The sequence below is a fragment of the Equus asinus genome, chromosome 5, assembly GCF_041296235.1.
Source record: "Equus asinus isolate D_3611 breed Donkey chromosome 5, EquAss-T2T_v2, whole genome shotgun sequence".
Lineage (NCBI taxonomy): Eukaryota > Metazoa > Chordata > Mammalia > Perissodactyla > Equidae > Equus > Equus asinus.
In genome coordinates, this window is record NC_091794.1 from 104,715,963 (window position 1) to 104,735,469 (window position 19,507).

Here is a 19,507-nt window from a genome sequence, read left to right on the forward strand (position 1 = left end):
GGGACCAGCTTGCTTTAACTATACTCAGTCAGTTGTCTGTTTGCAAAAGTAGTTAGATAATGCATTACTAAAATCCACCCTATAGGTAACATCTCTGACGCTCGGGTCACCATGGTAACGGGTGCTTAAGTTTTTCAGGAACTAAGAGTCAACCCCTGTCTGGTTCAGGCCAATCAAGACCACCAACCCACCAACTGGCCATGCACAGTTGTCCGATAGGTGAACTCCTGACGTCAGGGAACTAAAAACTCCACCCTCGGATCATGCCAACACCACCATCTTGTGAACATGCATCCTATGAAGAGCCGTGAAGCTCCACCGTGCTTGTGAAGATCATCGATTACCTCCCTTCCCCTCACCTCCCATCGTCTATTCCCACAATTCAGACCTCCCTGCCCTTCTATCCCATAAATATCCCTAATCCCCCTTTTTTTTTTAAGATTGGCTCCTGAGCTAACAACTGTTGCCAATCTTTTTTGTTTTTCCCTGCTTTTTCTCCCCAAATCTCCTCAGTACCTAGTTGTATATTCTTAGTTGTGGGTCCTTCTAGTTGTGGCATGTGGGACACCACCTCAGCGTGGCCTGATGAGCAGTGCCATGTCCGAACCCAGGCTCCGAACTGGCGAAACCCTGGGCCGCCGAAGCAGAGCAGGCAAACTTAACCACTTAGCCACGGGGCAGCCCCCTCTAATCCACATTTTTTTTTTTTTAAGATTTTATATTTTTTCCTTTTTCTCCCCAAAGCCCCCCAGTACATAGTTGTATATTCTTCGTTGTGGGTCCTTCTAGTTGTGGCATGTGGGATGCTGCCTCAGCGTGGTTTGATGAGCAGTGCCATGTCCGCACCCAGGACTCGAACTAACGAAACACTGGGCTGCCTGCAGCGGAGTGCGTGAACCTAACCACTCGGCCACGGGGCCAGCCCCTCTAATCCCCATTTTTCAGGGAGCCAGATTTAAGATTTGTTCTCCCATCTCCTCGCTTGGCTGCCTTGTGAATAAAACTTTCTCTGCTGCAAACTCGTCATTTCAGGGATTGTCATAATTGCACAGTGGGCAAAACTAACCTGGTTCAGTAATACCCACATACTCTCCTCCCAGTATCTGCAGACAGCTTTCCAAAAGATAAACTGGCTGTGTCTCTCCACTGGTTACAACTTTACAGTGAGTCCCTTTTCCCACTGCCCAGCTGAACAGGGCAGTGGAAGCCCTTTGGACCTGGCCACTCTCCTTCCCCCACACTGTGCCCTGCCCTGGTCCCAGGGAATGCTCGGCTCCTCCCTCTGTTCCCCAGCCCTCTGCTCCACGTCATCTCTCTGGTTCCTTCCCTGACCTCCGATCCAGAAAGTTCTCTGGGTCTGACTTCATTTTCTTCATCAATGTCTGCTATTATCTGACTGTGTATTTTCTTTTCTTTTCTTTTCTAATGACCCATCATCTGGCCACATTGATGAGTAGGATCTTTTTTTTTTTGGCTGGGAAAGATTCACCTTGAGCTAATATCTGTTGCCTATCTTCCTCTCTCCTTTTTTTCCCCTCCCCAAAGCCCCACTGCATGGTTGTATATCTAGTTGTAGGTCTTTGTAGCTCTTCTATGTGAGCCACCACCCCAGCATGGCTGCTGACAGATGAGCAGTGTGGTTCTGCACCCAGGAACTAAACGTGGGCCGCCAAAGTGGAGTGCACTGAACTTAACCACTAGGCCATCAGGGCTGGCTCCGACTGTGTACTTTCCTACTGTCTCTCTTCACACTCACTTTGTTTCAGCAGCTGCTGCATCCCAGCACCCAGAGCCTGACATGAAGGAAGGGCACAGGAAAGACTTGTCCATTCAAACACTGGGAGCTGGCAGGATACATGTGTGCCACTTAAAGCCATGAGGCCGGATGGGTTCCCGCAGGCAAGTGAGTGGGAGATGGAGGAGAGGTACCAGGAGTGAGGTAAGAATTAATCAGCAAAGGCTGCAGAAGGGGCCCTGAGACGGCAGGTAAGCCAGCGGGTTGTGGGCCCTGGAGCCAGGTGAGGAACATGTTCCAGGGAGGGGGCTGGTCAGTTGGGTCAAATGCTGCCTGTAGGGAAGTGAGAGGAGGCCTGGGATTCACCATTGAATTTAGCAGCATGGCCGCCAGCGGTGACCTGGACAATAGTTTCAGTGGAGAGGTCGACACAGTCTTACTAGAGTGAGAGCAAGAGAAAATGGGAGAAGATAAATTGGAGACAGAGAATATACATGGACCACATTTTCTAGGTGCTTTTGCCATGAATAGTGGGAAATCTGACAGTAATTGGAAGGAGGATTGTTTTCCAGAGGGTAGTTGTTGTTGTTTTTAATTGCAGTGAAATACGTATAACACAAACTTTACCATCTTAACCATTCCTGAGTGGACAGTTCAGTGGCATTAGGTACGTTCACGTTGTTGTGCAGCCGTCACCACCATCCACCTCCCTAACTCTTTTCATCTTGCAAAACTGAAAACTCTGTACCCAGTAAACACTAACTCCTCATCCTCCTCTCCCCCAGCCCCTGACAATCACCCTTCTACTCTGTCTCTATGAATTGGACTATTCTCGGTACCTTATATAAGTGGAATCATACGGTATTTGTCTTTCTGTGACTGGCTTCTTTCACTTAGAATAATGTCTTCAAGTTTCATCCTTGTTGTAGCATGTGTTAGAATTTCTTTCCTTTTTAAGGCTGAATAATATGTCATTGTATGAATATACCATCTTTTGTTTGTCCATTTGTCCACTGATGGACACATGGCTTGCTTCCACCTTTTGGCTATTGTGAATAATGCTGCCATGAACATTGGCGTAGAAGCATCTGTACCGTACTCCATAGCAGTTGCACCATTTGACCTTCCCATCAACAGTGCACAAAGCCTTCAATTTCTCCATGTCTTCATTCATACTTGTTATTTTCTGTTTGTTTTGTTTCATCTTATTTTTTTCTCTTTTTTTTTAAAGATTTTATTCTTTTTCCCTTTTTCTCCCCAAAGCCCCCCAGTACATAGTTGTGTATTCTTTGTTGTGGGTCCTTTTAGTTGTGGCATGTGGGACGCCACCTCAGCGTGGTCCGATGAGCAGTGCCATGTCCACGCCCAGGATTTGAACCGACGAAACACTGGGCCGCTCGCAGCGGAGCGCGCGAACTTAACCACTCGGCCACGGGGCCAGCCCCTCGTCTTATTTTTTGATAGTAGCCATTCTAATAGCTGTGAGGTTGCACAGTCATGCATCACTTAACAACAAGGATACATCGTGAGAAACGCATCATTAGGCTAGTTCTTCCTTGTTCGAACATCATAGAGCGTACTGAAGGGGAACAAAATTTGCCACCCCAAAATGTGTCTTTTTTTTTTTTTTTTTTTTTGAGGAAGATTAGCCCTGAGCTAACATCTGCTGCCGATCCGCCTCTTTTTGCTGAGGAAGACAGGCCCTGAGCTAACATCTGTGCCCATCTTCCTCTACTTTATATGTCAGACGCCTACCACAGCATGGCTGGACAAGCGGTGCCATGTCGGCACCCGGGATCTGAACCGGCAAACCCTAGGCCGCCGAAGTGGAATATCCAAACTTAGCTGCACCACCAGGCAGGCCCCAAAATGTGTCTTTTTAACATGAGGATTATTTTAGGCTGATTATTTATAAGAAACAAAAGACTCAGAAAGTTTTTCTTGTTACCTCCCTTTCAACTGCCTAAAAGAATTCAGGTTAAAAAAAACCTGTCTGAGGCTGGCCCAGTGGCGCAGCGGTTAAGTGCACACGTTCCGCTTCGGCGGCCCAGGTTTGCTGGTTCGGATCCTGGGTGCTGCGGACATGGCACCGCTTGTCAAGCCATGCTGTGGCAGGCATCCCACATATAAAGTAGAGGAAGATGGGCACGGATGGGAGCTCAGAGCCAGTCTTCCTCAGCAAAAAGAGGAGGATTGGCAGCAGTTAGCTCGGGGCCAATCTTCCTAAAAAAAACCTGTCTTAGGAAGTGAGCTATCACCATGGACTAGGCTAAGGAATCGGGAAAAGCCTGTTTGTTGAGCTTCCCTCTGTGTTCTTCTGTTTTTCTGTGGCCAAAACACTTGTGTCTCAAATGTTCGCTCCTTTTCACCTACCTGTGAATTGCCTTCCTTCCCTTTGAAGTCCCTGACCCTCCGCACTCCCGACTTCTTTTGTCTTTAGCTGAGGGTGGTATTTAAGGGGAGGGCTTCTGCCATTTTGGGGAGTTACTCGGTTTTCCTGGGTTTCTCCCATGTGTGCATGTGATTAAACTTTTGTTTGTTTTTCTCCTGTTAATCTTATATCAATTTAACTCTTAGACCAGCCAGAAGAACCTAGAAGGGTGGAGGACAATTTCTTCCTCCCCTATAGTACTCACACAAACCTGGATGGTATAGCCTAGTCCACACCTAAGCTATATACTAATCTTACGGGAGCTCCGTCATATCTGTGATCTGTCCTTGACTGAAAGGTCGTTATGAGCTGCGTGACTGTACGTTGCTTTCTAAATGGGAGAAACATCAGTGTGTTTGCATGCAGACAGGAAAGATCCAGGAGGCGGGGAAGCTGATACTAAAGGAGAGAGAGAAGAGATACTGGAGCAACGTCCCTGAGTTGGGAGAGAAACTAAGATCCTGTGCAGAGAGGCGGATGCCCTTCGCCAGCAGCCGGGGTGTGTATGTATCCACAGTCACGGGGCAGAAGGCTGAGGATCTGGGCACGGATGCAGGCGGGAGGGCACATATGATGGGGGAGCCGAGGATGTTCTCTTGTGTTTATTTTATCTCCTCAGTGAAATAGGCAGCCAGAAGCCAGCTGAAGGTAAGGGTGGGGTGTGGTCAGAGGCTTGAGGAGAGAAGAAGCAGGCTAGGAGGGCGGGAGAGTGTGTGGATGGTGGGGGTCAGGAGGCTAGATAATGGCCCCCAGAAAGACGACAACATCTGAATCCCTGAGATCTGCGAATATGTCACCTGGCAGGATCTGGAGATGGGGAGATTACCCTGCATCACGTGATGGGCCCAACGTAATCACACGTATCCTTATTGAGAGGCAGCGGGAGATTTGACTACAGAAGCTACTACACTGCTGGCTTTGAAGATGGAGGAAGGGACCACAAGCCCAGGAATGAGGGTGCCTCTAGAAGTTGAAGGCAAGGAAATGAGTTCTCTCCTAGGGCCTCCAGAAACAGACTTCTCTCTATAGCCTAGCAGCCTGGTGACACCTTGATTTTTAGACTTCTGATCTCCAGAACTGCAAGAGATTTGTGTTGTTTTAAGGCCCTAAGTTTGTCTGGTTTGTTACAGCAGCAATTGGAAACTAGTACACCAGGAAGGCAGGGGGAGGGGGCATGCTGTGACTGCTCGGCAGCACCATGGACCCCCTTAGTGTTTAATGATCATGAAATTAAGTGATTCCCACCCCTGGTTGACTGTTTTCAATCCTGCCCCATACAGGTGTGCAGGTGCAGGTGTGGCATGCACAGAGAGCTAGATTTAACCAGAATGAGAACAATAAAGCGGGAGAAAGACCAGGAAGTTGAGATTGCATGCAAGAGACAAAGTGATTGACCATAGTGTTTATGACTAGTGTTATGATAAGACAGGAGAGGATGGGGGCCAGCCCCATGACCAGTGGTTAAGTTCTCGCGCTCCGCTTCGGCGGCCCAGAGTTTCGCCAGTTCGGATCCTGGGCACGGACATGGCACCACTCGTCAGGCCATGCTGGGGCGGCGTCTCATATGCCACAGCTAGGAGGACCCACAACTAAAAATACACAACTATGTACTGGGGGGCTTTGGGGAGAAAAAAAGGAAACATAAAATCTTTAAAAAAAAAAAAAAAAGACAGGAGAGCATGAGGGATGGTGGGATCAACAGACTGCAGGTCCCAGTGAGGAGAAAGACAGGATAGTGTTGGGTTTAGGGGTGGAGGATAGGGGGAGTGGATGCTTGAAATTAGATTATGGTCGCGGCTCTCCATAATGATGGGAGTGGCTGCTGTCGTAAGGATCCTTTTTTGAGCACACCTGAGTTTATGCTAATAAGTGACTCACGGTGAGGCCTCTAGATAGTCTCAGGATGGGCTGGGCACCGGAAAGACCAAGTAGTTAGAGGCCTGGTACTTTCAGCCCCACCCACTGATCCGTGGGAAGAAGGAGGAGGGGCTACAGATTAAATTCCATAAAAACTCCTGAACAAGGCCATTTCACGAGCTTCCAGGTTGGTAAACACACCAGGAGGGTGGTGCATTCCCAGTTCCACAGAGACAGAAGCTCCTGCAGCCAGGACCCTCCCAGACCTCGCCCTGCAGACCTCTTCATCCGGCTATTCATCCGCATCCTTTATCACATCCTTTATCATAAACTAGTCAACGTCATAGATGCTTCCCTGAGCTTTGTGAGCCATCCTAACAAATGACTGAACCCAAGGGAGACGTCATGGAAACTTCTGATTTACAGCCTGTCAGACAGAAGCACAGGTGACAACTTGGACTTGCATCGGAGGTGGGGGCTTCTTGTGGGACTGAGCCCTTAACCTGTGGGGTCTGACGCCTCCTCCAGGGCGTGTCAGAATTGAGTTCAATTTGTAGATCGCCTCGTGGGTGTCTGTTGAGAATCGGGAATTGCTTGGCGGTGTGGAATGCACTCCAGACACCGACTCTTTAGTGAATGGTCTGTGACTGCTTTCACGCTTCACCCCCAGAGTTGAGTAGCTGTGACAGAAACCAAAAGACCCCCCCCCAAGACTAAAATATTTACCACATGGCTCTTTACAGGAAAAGTTGGATGAGCCCTGATCTAGGCTATGAGTGGCTGAGACAGGGTAGAGGACCGGACCACGGGAGGAGAGGAGGCCCAGGAAATGACCAAGAATGAAGATGGTGGTACTGAGGCAGTGACAGTGAGCCGGGAAGGAGGTCAGCTGAATGAATCCACAGGTCAGGGCCTCTCTCCCCTCCAGGCCATTACACGAGGAACTCCCTTTGCCTGCAACCTCCTCCCATTCCTTTATTCTGGAAAGCTCCTGCTCATGCCTCAGGGACAGGTCAGAGGTCATCTCCAGACCCCTCTCCTGACCCCCTGGCTGTGCCTGGGGCCCTTCTCTGTCCTCCCAGAGTCCCCAGGCTCATCTGAGCACCCAATGGTGGGCCTCATAGGTGTCCCCAAGATTGGGGCGTCCCGGAGGCCAGAGCCTTACTCCCCGGAGTGAGGAAGGGGGCTGCAGGTGAACAAGCAGATCTGCAGGCCCCGACCCCAACCCCAAGAGCAGGCTGAGGAGACCGAGGTGGCAGGGCCTGTGACGAGGGCATATTTGAGGCCAGCTGGGTGGTTGTGGGCAGGAAGCTGCCATCTTACTGTTCAGATCTGAGGGAGCAGCCGGGCTCTCAGCAAGGGCAACTGTAGTGGGGGTGCTTCTGGGATCCAGCCACAGCACGGTCTTGTCAGACTCCACTGGCCATGACTCCATGTCCCCCTACACATTGGTGGCAGGCAAGCAGGACCATGGACAAACCCCAGGTCAGACCCAAAGCCAGAGCCAGGGGTCAATGTGTACAACAAACAAAAGGTTTATTGATAAGCAAGGATGCTGTCCAGCAACAGTGCAAACTCATTGTCTGGGCATCAACACCAGCTGGGCAACTGAGGCCACACCCAGAAAGGGTCTCTTTCTGATCTCCAGTTTCCTGGCTCTGCAGGGAGATCACAGTGTGGCCGAGGTCCTCCCAGGACTGTCCACCAGGGGGCAGACATGCCCCATCGCCCTGCAGGGTCGAACGTGGGCCGAGACCCCAGCCAGTCCAGGCAGCTGATATCCCCATTCCAGGGTGGAAGCCGTTCCCACCTCCGTTGTAATGGCTGGACTCTCCCACCCTCCAAAGGTTCAGCTGCCAAGTTCAAGTCCAGTGGAATTTTTCAACAAGGGATCCAAGTGCTTGGGACCCAACTGCCTTCTCAAGGAGTCCCCACCCACCTTCCTTCAGAATCTGGTCAAGGCCACATTCGTCCACCCTCTGCAGGGTCTCGGGGGTGTGTGTTGGGGGAGAGGGGTGCCTCTTTAATGAAGGAATCCTTTGGCAGAATTGTCAGCTTCAGCTGCTTCAGGCAGGCTATTCAACCCGACAACATGGCTACACAGACCCACAACGTGACACAGACACACACACACAAGACAGGCTCTCGGCATCTCACATCCACTTGGGATCGCAGCAGACACAGTACCAACACGGCCCCATGGCTCCCCTGGGGCTGGGCCTCCAGGAACAGCAGGAGGGGGTCAGGGAAAACAGGAGCAGCCTCTCGGGAGGCAAAGGAGAAAGTTCCAGGCTGAGGTAGGAGGAGAGAGATGGCTGCGGGCCTCAGTCATCTCCAGTTCCTGAAACTCCCTGATGGGAGAACCCACCCCACACAGCAGGGAGCAGGGGCCGGAGCTGGGGGGACCTGAAACGAAGGTCAAAGGCAGAGGACACAAACTCTTGAGTTTGGCTTTGTTATGTGGTTGGCTTGGTTGCCTGCATGGGGCTTCCTTTTTCTTTTTAATTGCCACATGTTAAAAGTGGAAGACTATCGGTTAGTGGTTTGCCATCTTGCCCCGGCCGGGGCCCTCATTCCGCTTGCCTGCCTGGGCCTCTGCGCAGCTGGTTTTCACACCACTGTACAAGAGGTGGAGCTGGCAGGAACGGATTGGAGGTGGTGCTTTTCAAGGGTCCTGAGGAACCTGGGGGACCGCCCTACAGGGACTGCCAGCCCCGCCCGGCACAGAACCATCTGGTGGATGACACCCCCACCCCCGCTGGGACTGCGGGCCAGTCCCAGCATCCAGGCTAAGGCGCTGCCCTTCCTCCACTGCCCTGCTCCACAGATGGCACACACGGCACCCCTCCACCCCAGCAGGCCCAGGGAGAAAGATCTCAACAAGGGCTGCAGAAGCCAAGCTCGCAGGACAGGCTGGGGGCAGCTCTCAGAGAGGCAGGGCTCGCCCCGGGCTGCCCAGCAGGTCCATGCCCAGCTAGCCTTCTGGGAGGGACGCGCACCATGACGGGAGAGCTTTCCACGACTCTCCCTGCCTCGTCCCTCTGCCTGCAGGGGAGAGGAAGGCTGAGGCTGGAGGCCACTAAAGGAATTTGGCCCAGAAAGAGCCAGAGTCCTGGGGCTGGGGGCCTAGAAGGCCCAGAGATCAGCGCCTCTCGGCTGTGACGCGTCCCTTGCTGGCCTGGTTAACGACTTCACCCCTCCCTCGGGCACGCCAAGGGGCAGGGGCTTCTCCTCTGGGTTCTGCAGCAGAGTCTCTGAAGCCCCCGACTGGGACTGACAAGGGCATTCCTCCTTGGAGAAGGGGACCTGCTCGTCCTTCAGGGAGTCTGAGGGGCTGGCATCCATGTCCCCCGCAGTGGAGCTGGTCTGGGAGGGGCACTGTGAGCCGTGGCCGGAACTGCTGCAAACATTCACGATGCATGTGACGTTGACCTGGGTCCCGTGGCTGCCAGAGGAAGGCTCTGCTGAACACAGGAGGGAGAGGGCGGTCAGTCGGGGGGTCTTGGAGTGGGGGACGTCTCCACAGCCTGTCTTCTGCCACAGAGGCAGATTAAGAGCACTGGGCCCTGGGGCCGGCCACGGTGATCTAGTGGTTAAGTTCAGCACACTCCACTTTGGTGGCCCAGGTTCAGTTCTTGGGCACAGACCTACACCACTTGTCTGTCAGTGACCACGCTGTGGTGGTGGCCCACATACCAAAAAAAAAAAGATGAGGGCTGGCAGTGGATATTAGCTCAAGGTGAATCTTCCTCAAGGAAAAAAAAAAAAAAGCACCAGGCCAGGAGCCTAGAGGCCACATTCTAGCCCAGCTCTGCTGTGTAACCTTGGGCAAGCTAGTCACTTAACCTTCATGCGCCTCAGTTTCCTCATCTGTCAAATAAGAATACCTAGCCCAACTCACTCCATAGAAGGGAGGAGACGATTTGCTCCAGGAACAAAACAAACCGCCACAAAAAATCAGAGAAGTGAGCAGGGACGGGAAGAACACATGACAGGATACCGGTCAAGCAACCAAGATGAATTACTCTCCCATAACCGCAGGAGGCACCAGCAGTCCCGGCCACAACTACGAAACGGAGAGAAGCCTCTGTCCCCGGGTTATGTGCATGTCGCCCCTTCTCTGTATGCGGGAGAATCAGCATCAAAGGGCTTGGAAATTGTTCCCTTACGGAGACTGAACATCGAGCCAGACGCAGCGTCAAATCCACCCCCAGGAGCCAGTCTCTTTCCTCCATGCAGAGCTGCCTCCCCGATTTCATAAATCTGGGGATTCCAGGATGGCGGCAGTTTGTCCTCATCACTGAGGCTGGGACGCCTGGAGCTTTGCAGCCCGACAATCCTGGGTTCGAATCCCAGCTCTGCCTCCATAAACCTGGCCAAGCACAGCCTAGTGGAGCTTCTGTCTGCCCAGCTGTAAATTGGGTGTAATGACCGCATCCATCTCCTTACAGGCGAGGAGAACTCTGGCTTGCTCCCTGCCATATCTCCGGATCCTGCACGGCTCCTGGAGATGGGTGACGCTCTCAGCGACGCTGGGGCTGAACATTGGCCCCAAATATCCAACCACCTGTTCTGCACCTCAGCCTGAACTCTTGATTCCACCCTGTCCAACCTGCTCCTCCTCGTCTCAGGTTGCAGTGCCACCATCCACCCCGCTGCCCAGGCCTCAAAGGCTGGGATTCACTTTTCTCTCATATCCCATACCCGATCACTCAGCAATTGCTGCCTGGTCCACCTTCAAAAGATACTTCAGGCTCACCACCTCCTGCTACTGCCCATGCAACCTCCCTCCACTCGCCCCTGGACCAGTGTGAACGATCTCCACCTGTCTCCTGGCTTCTACCACGCTCCCCCGCATGCACCCTGTCCCCCACTAGCAGCCAGAGCCAGCCCTTTAGAACCTGGCTGCTCAAAACACCACAGTCCTTGCCAGGCCTACGGGGTCCTGCACAACCCGGTGTTTGTCATCCCCTGCCCCATCTCCTCCTGCTCTGCAATCGTGGCTGGATTCCTTCCAGCCACACTCACCTCCTTGCAGCTCCTTGAGCCCTCCAAGCCTCAGGGCCTTTGCATGTGCTGCTCCCTCAGCTGGAAATCTCTTCCCTATTTCAACGGCTCACTCCTTCCTTTCTCTCAGGCCTCAGCTCAAAGGCCACTTCCTCTGAGAAGCCTCCCTGATTGTCCTCTCTAAATCTATCACTCCCTATGTCCCTCCATCCCTCCTCTGCTGTGATCTCCAGCGTGGGACCCAAGCTCCTTCCAGGGTAATCAATTTCCTGGGTGCTCACTTGTGTCTCCTCCCCCAGGCCCTGAGTCCAGGGGAGTGTGGCCCTTCTGACTGTTCCCCACTCTGTCTCTAGTGCCTATGACAGGGACACGTGGGAAGGAATAAAGCCAGCCCACAGGTGTGTTTTATCCTTGGTGGTAGCGTATTTAAGTGAACTGGCTGCCAACACAAAATTCAGGAGTTTACATTTTAAAAATCTGCATTTATAGCCTTCCTTGGGAGCCAGATGAGGGAGAGGCCATCATGGAGGGCCCAATTCCTGAAGGCCACGGGCAGGAAGGGCTTCCGGGCAGCGGGTCCCCTTCCCGCCCAGGGCCTGCGAGCACCTGAGTTTCCTAACCAGTTGGTGAGGGACACACGATGGCCAAGCCAGGAGACGCATGGAAGGGGCTGGACACACAGGGGCCCCTCAGAAAGCCAGACCTGCTGCTGCTCCCGGGTCTGTGGGACCTGCTGGGGCCGGGGTGTGGGGAGCGCTGGCCGCTTGTCGTCCAGACTCCAGAGCGGCCTGGGAGGAGGACGGGGCCGGGTAGCTGCTCTGCTTAGAAGAGCCCCAAGCAGGCAGGGGAGATGGAGGACTGAAATCATGAGACGGAAGGAAATTTCCACCCTGAGCCTCCACAGCCCCCAAATGTCACCCAAAGTCACCACAGCTGTTGCACATCATGAATCAGACACTGCAGGGGCGGATGGGGGACCACAGACCCTGGGTTTACCCGTTCCCACAGCAGAGAAAGGTGTCAGGTGGGAGGGAGAGAAGGGGAGAGCAGAGGCCAGACAGACAGGTGGGGAGCAAAGAGAAGGGGCAGAGGGGAGAAAGGGTGGGCAGACACGGTCAGGGGTACACACGGGGCCAGGGACGAAGCCACACCTGGTCGGCTGTGAAAGAAGTGTCACTACGAAATCGGAAAGATGAATGAATGAGAGTTGGACAAAGACCAAGAATTGCTATCTGGAGCTCATTCATTCATTCGACAAACGTGTAGGGCCACCTGCTGTGTTCCAGGTACTGGCCCAGTCCCTTCCTGGGGAGTTCTCAGGATGGGGGTCACTGACAAGACCTCACACTGATGAGGACGGGCTATGTAGAGAAGACAGAAGTGGGCCACCTCAGTCAGAGAAGGGACATCCTTGAGTCAGGGGACAGGCAGGAAGGGCTGTTGCAGCCCTGCCACGGAGGCGGCATGCTCATCTCTGGACAAGGAAACTGAGGCCCGGCAGGGTTAAGGAGCCTGTGCAGATTCTCATGGCAGCAGAGCGGCCGGGACAGCATCTGGGACTGACCCGAGTCCATGGTCATTCCTGACCTCCCGCCAGCCAGTGCCGCCAGGTGAGCGGGCCTCGGGCCAGCAGACCCGACCTCTCACCACAAAACACAGCCAAGTGTGGATATCGGCGCTGCCCGCCAGGGCTGGCGCCTGGCACAGACCAGCTCCAGGGCAAAACGCAGACTGTGTCAAGGCACAGGGGCTTCCCCAGAGCCCACACGGTCCCCACAAGCCTGGAGCCTCAGTCCCAAAGGGACTGGGCCACAAGCCACAGGGAGTGGAGCCCTGGGGACACAATGTAGTCATTCAGCTTTCTGCCCCAGGGCTCTGGAGCCTGAGAGCCCAGGGGTGATTCCTGGCTCTTCCATTTACTAGCTGTGAGCCCTTGAACAAGCTGTGTAACCTCTCTGGGCCTCAGTTTCCCCATCTGTAAAATATAATAGGTATTAATATAATATAATAATACATAATAATTATGTAAGCATATGGTAATTGTGTAATAATATAACATTATTGTGTGTTATATCCATATGTATTATAACACACAGGAAAACCCCCTGCCTGGGTGTGGAGGACTCAAAGGACAAGCTGGATTGTCTGGAAGGAGGGTGTTCCTGGTGAAAGAAGCCGCGGGGGCAAAGCAGGAGGGTCTGGGTGAGTCTGGAGGACTGAAGGAATCCTGTGGCTCAGGGCGGCCCTGACGGGGAACAGGAGATGGGGCTGGATGGTGAGCCGAGGCTGGTCACCCAGGGCTTCGACTGCCCTGCTGGAAGCTCGGCCTCGCCCGGCGGGGGCGGCCAGGAGGAGACGACTAAGACAGAAACCAGGAGGGAACACGAAGAGGGGGACGTGCCGGGTGCGCTCCCGCCTCTCACCTGAGCTGCTGGAGCTGGCCCGCACCTCCCCAGGCCCGCTGGCCTTCCCCGTGCCTGGGGCATGCAGCTGGTCCCCCGTGGGCGTCCTCTTGTCGGCGGTGCTGGCCGAGCTCTCCAGGGAGCTGCTGCTGGAGCTTTGCGCCGTGGTCAGCAGGTGCTGCTGCTCCTGGCCCGGAGCCCCTCCGGCCTTATCAGCAGGCAGGTGAGGCTGGATGGAGAGGAGAGAGGAGGGAGAGTGGTCAGCCCATCAGCCAACAACTCTTCCCCTCTTCTCGCCACCATCCGCACCCCATGTCACCGCACTTCACAGTTTACACGGCACTTCTGCCCACACCTGCACGCTCTTTCCACACACAGCACTTTCGGGACCTGTGATTCTCCGTGGTTTCTGTGACTGGAAGCTGTCTGCCCCCTATGAGGTCAGGGGCCATGCGGCCCTGCTCGCCAAATAGTCTCAGAGGTGGGGCAGGACATTCATCCTCATTTTGCCTAAGGAAACAGAGGCTCAGAGCAGGAGAGTGACTTTCCGAAGGTCACTCCATCAGCACAGGGTGATGTGGCCCAGCCTAGCAGCCAAGAGCATGGACTCCAGAACTAAACAATGTGGGTACAATTCATGACTCCATCACTCACTAGCCGTGTGACCTCGGACAACTTAACCTCTCTGTGCCTCCATTTTCTCATCTATAAAGGGAAAATAGAAACTTACATCCTAGGACTGTCATGAAGATTAAATGGCTGGGTATCTGTAAGTGCCCAGAACAATTCTGTTACATGGTGAGCTCCACACAAGGGTTTGCTAGATCCGGGGTAGGCAAACCCCTGCCACAAGGCAAATCCAGCCGCTACTGTTTTTGTACAGGCTGCGAGCTAAGAATGGTTTTTACATTTTTAAATGGTTGAAAAAAAGCTTTTAAAGAATAATTAATTTCCTGACGTGAAATTACGTGAAGTTCCAGTTTCAGTGTCGGTAAACACAGCCACTCTCATTGTTTACGCAGCATCTGCAGCTGCTTTCCTGCAGCAACGGCAGGGTGAGTAGCTGTGACGGTGACGATACGACCCCAAAAGCCTAAGATATTTACTATCTGGCCCTTGTGATCCATCAATCCATCCCGTGCAGACAGCCCTTTATCTAGGACCCTCAGCCAGGCTGTCTCCACAGCCCTTCCCAGACTCCATTCCCCCCGCTGCTCGGTGACTCCTCATGTCTTCTTTTCACAGAACATCATCATCATCATCAACAACAAAAACAAAACATTAGTCAACGTTTGAGCGCCAGCCGGTGCCAAGCAGTGTGCTGAAGTCCCGCCAAGACACTATATTGATCCTTCCAACAGCCCAGTGTTATCCTTGCTTTGCAGACGTGAAAACCAAGGCCCAGAGAGGTTGAGTGACTTGCCCAAGGTCACACAGTTAGAACATGGTACAGCTAGGCTAAAACCCACAAGGCCTTTCCTGGGTCTCTGGGGATTCAGCTCTAGGGGCTCAAGACAAGGTGCCCGTTTCCAGCGCCCAGTGCTGGGAGGCACCTGGAAATTCCACCCCGAGACTGGTGCCTGTGCACACTAACTGAGCAGGCACATAAGCCCTTGCCTTGGGATTCCGGTGATTGCTGGATCCCAGAAAGGAGCTCGTCTGCTGCCCTGAGCAGGACGAGAGGGTCCGGGGCAGAATGAGAACTGAGGTGAGTTACGAGCTGGCGGGACACGGCCTAACATGGTAGGGGGAGGTGAGGGTCACAGGGCGGGTGTTTGCTATGGGGTTGCGGGCATGTTAGCCCCCCTCCCCGGGAAGGGCTGAGACCCCTGGGCTCGCTTCAGAGGGAGCTACAATTCCAGGAGCTCCGAGCAGCAGCTGCTCACTCTGGGCCATCAATGCAGACCCCGGCCCCCCGCCCACCATGGCTGTGGCCTCCAGACCCCTAAGCCTGCCCCAGCCCTCGGTTCTCCGAGGCCAGCCCACATCCTCGGACTCCAGCATGGAAGGATCCCTTGCCAGCTGTCCCATGAGGCCACGGAGGCCCAGAGAGGGTGAGTCTGGGGCTCAGCATCACAGAGCTGGTCCGTGGTAGGGGCAGGATGAGCCCAGACCAGGGTACCAGAGCTGCCCCCCTCCCACCGCAGCCTGCCTCCCTGGTTTACACCCCCAGCTTTGGAGGGATGGAGGGCATTCCAAATTCCGGCTGAGCCTTTGCCCAGGTGGTCTCACCTTGGCCACTGGCCCCTGCCCCCAGCACTCCCTGAGCTTGGAGAGGTGGGGGACGGGGGGAGGCGCATCCAAATGTCATTCCTTACAACCCCGGAGAAGGGGCTTTTCGGCCCGTGTCCCACTGCTCTGCAGGTAGGAAGGGCCAGGCAGAACAGAAACTCCCAAAGGTCACAGCCCACCTCCCTCCTCCAAAGCCACAAGTTACAAAGTTCAGGCAGGCTCTGAGTGGGGCAGACGCATCCTGAGTCCTTTCCTCAGACTGGGACCCAGTAAGGGGGAGTACCGAGAGGGCTTGTTCGAAAAACAGGATCCCAGCCAGTCCCGGCCTGGCCCAGCCCTGCTGTGAGCAGAAGCAGAGACCCTGGCAGAGCCAGCAGCTGGGTCCTCCAGAGGCCCACAGGGGCCGTGTCTGTGTGTGCAAGTGTGTGTGCATGAGGCCCACACACCTATATGCACAGGTGTGCAGGTATGTGAAGCGTGCACACATGTGTGTCTGTGTGTGGGCGCGTGTGTGCACATCTGTGAGCGGTGCAGCTAACGTGAGTGCTGGGGGTGGTGAAGAGAGGCACTCCAAGGTTTGTGTCCCAGGCCACTCTCATTAGCTGTGTGACCTTGGGAAAGTTTCTCAACTTCTCTGAGCCCAAGTTCCTAGGCCGTAAAAGTGGGGCAACAATCATATTGCCTGTGTCGTAGCACGGCTGTGAGACAAGACAATGCTCCGTACTGTGACTGGCATACGTTCCGCTCTTCATAAATGCTCACTCTCGTTATTAAACACGAGCCTGTGCACGTGTCTGTGGGGGCGGCTGTGGGTGAGCTCACGCATATGGCTAGGCTGGCCTTTTCTAAACAGAGAAGCTACTGGTCCTGCCATGCCTGGAGGGACAGGGTGGGGCTGCTGACTCACCATGCTCTGGACTCCAGCGTTACCAGGCAGGGACCACTGGCAGCCAGGGGGAGGAAGAGAGGGTCACAGACCAAGCAAGGGGCCAGAGGAGGGTGCCCAGGGACTGAAGGGCCCTTGGGAAGCAACCAAGCTGAGGGCAGGCCCTGCCAGGGCTGGGGGTGCTTGGAGCAGCCGTGAGTGTCTGCCCCAGCAGAAGCGATGGTGGGTGAAGGTGCAGCCTGTGGCCTCAGACTGTCTCAGACCTAGGCTAGGCCCCTTCCCTAGGGGTCTAAGCTTACGCGGGTACCTGGACCTCCCTGAGCCTCAGTTTCCTCACCAGTAAAATGGGGATGAGGATGCTGCATCCTCGCGGGAGTGTGGGGATGCAGTGCCATGGTGCAGGCAGGGAGCCTGGCACGGGGCTCAGCCAGGGCTGTGCTGGAACCAGCTCGGACCTGTACTGTTTCTTCCCAACCCCACGCTCAGTAAGGCCTGGGAGCTTGAACTCGGCCATGGTGGGAGCGTTTATAACACAGAAATGAGCAAACATCATAAATCTGGGTTTGGGTTTTTTTTTCCCCACTGGGGGGGCCAGTTACCAGCACACCACTGGGCTCTACACACAACAGTGCTAAACAAATAGCAGCTGAGTTGCTCACACTTAGTAACCACAAGACCGAGTGGAGGGAAAGAGGAAGCGGAGGCTGCAGGGCCCCACCCAGGACATCTTTGCTGCACTGCGTGTTGGGAAACCCGCTAGGCCGGGAAGGAGCACGGTGGCTGGGCCGCTGAGGTGGAGCTTGCAGGGCACACTGGCTCCCCAGCCACCAGGCAGCAGCTGTCAGCATCCCTGAACCGAAACCAGAGAAAGGAAGGGGTGGCACTCGCACCCTGGGAGAATGAGAAACGGTTTGAACTCCCAAACCAGTGCTGATGTCTGCTAAAATACTGGAGGGCAGGTCAAGGAGCACTGCGCCAGGAGTCCAGAGACAAGCCCTCGGCCAAGCGTGTGTGATTGTGGGCAAGTCACTTCCCCTCTCTGCACCTCTGTCCTGGTCAGCAAAACCAGGACATGAAACCGGTCTCTGGTCCCTGCCACATCCAGAGCCGTGGGGAGACCTCAGGCACTGGGCCGCCCCGGGCTGAGCTCTTCTCTAGCACAGTGACTTCCGAGCAGAGGTGACTCTGTCCTCTCGGGGACATCTGGCAATGTCTGGAGACATTTTCGGTTGTCACTCCTGGAAGGCAATGCTGCTACCTCTAGTGGGGAGAGGCCAGGGATATTGGGGAACAGCCTATAATGCACAGGACAGCCCCCCAGAACAAAGCATTTTCAGGCCCCAAATGTCAGCGTTGCTGAGGCTGAGAAACGCCACCCCAGCAGGACAGTGGCATGGAGGGAGCTCCTCAGACTCTGCTCCCTCGCCTGTAACAGTGCCCTGCCCACCAGGTACGGGGTTGCGGCAGACACTGTGCCGGCTCAGCCCATACCTGTCTCCAAACCCTCTTCCCTGCCGTCCTCCACCACAGAGGCTGGATGGCAAAGCGCCCCCTTCCTGCCTCCCTTGCAGCTAGGGATGGTCATGTGACACCATTCTGGCCAGGGAGACGAAAGGAGGAGTCTACCCAGGGCTTCTGGGAGAGCGGCTGGTTTCCTGGTGAAAGGCACTGTGGCTGGCTGGCCATTTCCCCCTCTTTTTCCTGCCTCAGACCCAGAGGTCACATCTGAAGTGGTGATCACCATCTTATGACCTAAGGCCAGCAGCAAGAGAACAAAAGCCAACACACTAAAAAGATGGCCGAGCCTGGGGTCCCGCTGGCCTCACAGGGGATGCACATGAACCGCTCCAGCAGCGGTCAACCCCTCGACGTCTTGGTAGGTGTGAAAAATAAAGCCCCGTTGCTTTAAGCCACCCTTCAGCTTGCAGCTAGTTGCAGCCGAATGCCTTCCTGATGGAGAAGTGATGGAAGACCAGAATGTTTCTAGCAAAAGTCCTTCACGGACCCTACTTCATAAAAAGATCAGAGGTGAGCTGCTTTGGTTGAAGTGGGAGGAGGACCCAGGGCCCTGCCCCGTAGCCTCCACCTCGACCCCAGAGATGACCCCCTGGGGCCTTCTGTGGGACGCTGGGGTACCCCAGCACTCAGTTTGCAAACCACTGCCCCACGAGGATGTGCTAAGCACCAGGGAGAGGCTGAGAAGTGCTGCCAGCTGAGGGAGAGGCACAGCCCTGCAAGCGGGCTCAGCGACGCGATCCCCATTTAATGCTGAGAAGACAGAGCTGCGAGCAACGTCACCTCTGCCCAAGGCCACACCCTGGGTCTGTGGCCACATGCTTGCCACGGGCACCACCAACACCCTGCTCCCTGATGTGGCCTTTCATACTCACAGTCTCCTTTGCCAGGACACAGAGAGCTGCCTACCCCTGAGGACAGACCCGGGCTGCCCCTTCCTCAGCCTCCCAGGGCTCAGCACCCCACCTGACACTGGACAGATCAACCGATGGAAGTCGCTGCTTCCTGCGGAACAACCAAGCCCACCAGGCAGGAGAGTGGGGGGCAGGGGGGCAGAGGGGACTCACCACCTTGGCTTCTCCTTGCAGGCAGAAGGACTTCTCTGCAAAGAGGAGAGAGGGGACAAGTCAGGGAGAGTGACTTCCTCAGGGCCCGTGTGCTCTAATGGGGAGGGCAACGTGGGGCCCAAGCAGCAGCAGCCAGAGTAGGCCCAGCCATGCGGGGGGCAATGACAAGGCACACAGAAGCCTCTATATCCAATGCTCCAGCTGGCCCAACGCTGTGCCAGTCCCCTCCACCACCCCCAACCATTCTGCCACCTCCCACCTTTGCTCATGCCAGGCCCTTGGCTAGCACGCCCTTTCTTTCCTGCACACACCCCACCCATCAAAATCTCACACAGCTCAGAGGCCAACTGCTCCAGAAAGCCTGAAGCCCCGGGA

The 19,507-nt window shown here is 54.8% G+C and overlaps 1 protein-coding gene across 2 annotated transcripts in view; it reads right to left on the reverse strand.

Moving 5' to 3' along the window:
• Window positions 1–7,542: 7,542 nt before the first annotated feature.
• TNFRSF1B (TNF receptor superfamily member 1B) overlaps window positions 7,543–19,507 on the reverse strand; it is a 33,799-nt gene continuing 21,834 nt past the window's right edge. Inside the window, exons 8-10 of one of the 2 annotated variants that reach the window (XM_014849759.3) lie at window positions 19,133–19,167; window positions 13,454–13,661; window positions 7,543–9,484 (exon numbers count right to left, since the gene is read on the reverse strand). In XM_014849759.3, coding sequence (XP_014705245.3) covers window positions 9,150–9,484; window positions 13,454–13,661; window positions 19,133–19,167 — 578 coding nt within the window. In that variant the 3' untranslated portion in view covers window positions 7,543–9,149. Of the gene's footprint in view, window positions 9,488–13,453; window positions 13,662–19,132; window positions 19,168–19,507 lie in introns of both variants that reach the window. The other variant, XM_014849758.3, reaches the window with a different exon arrangement.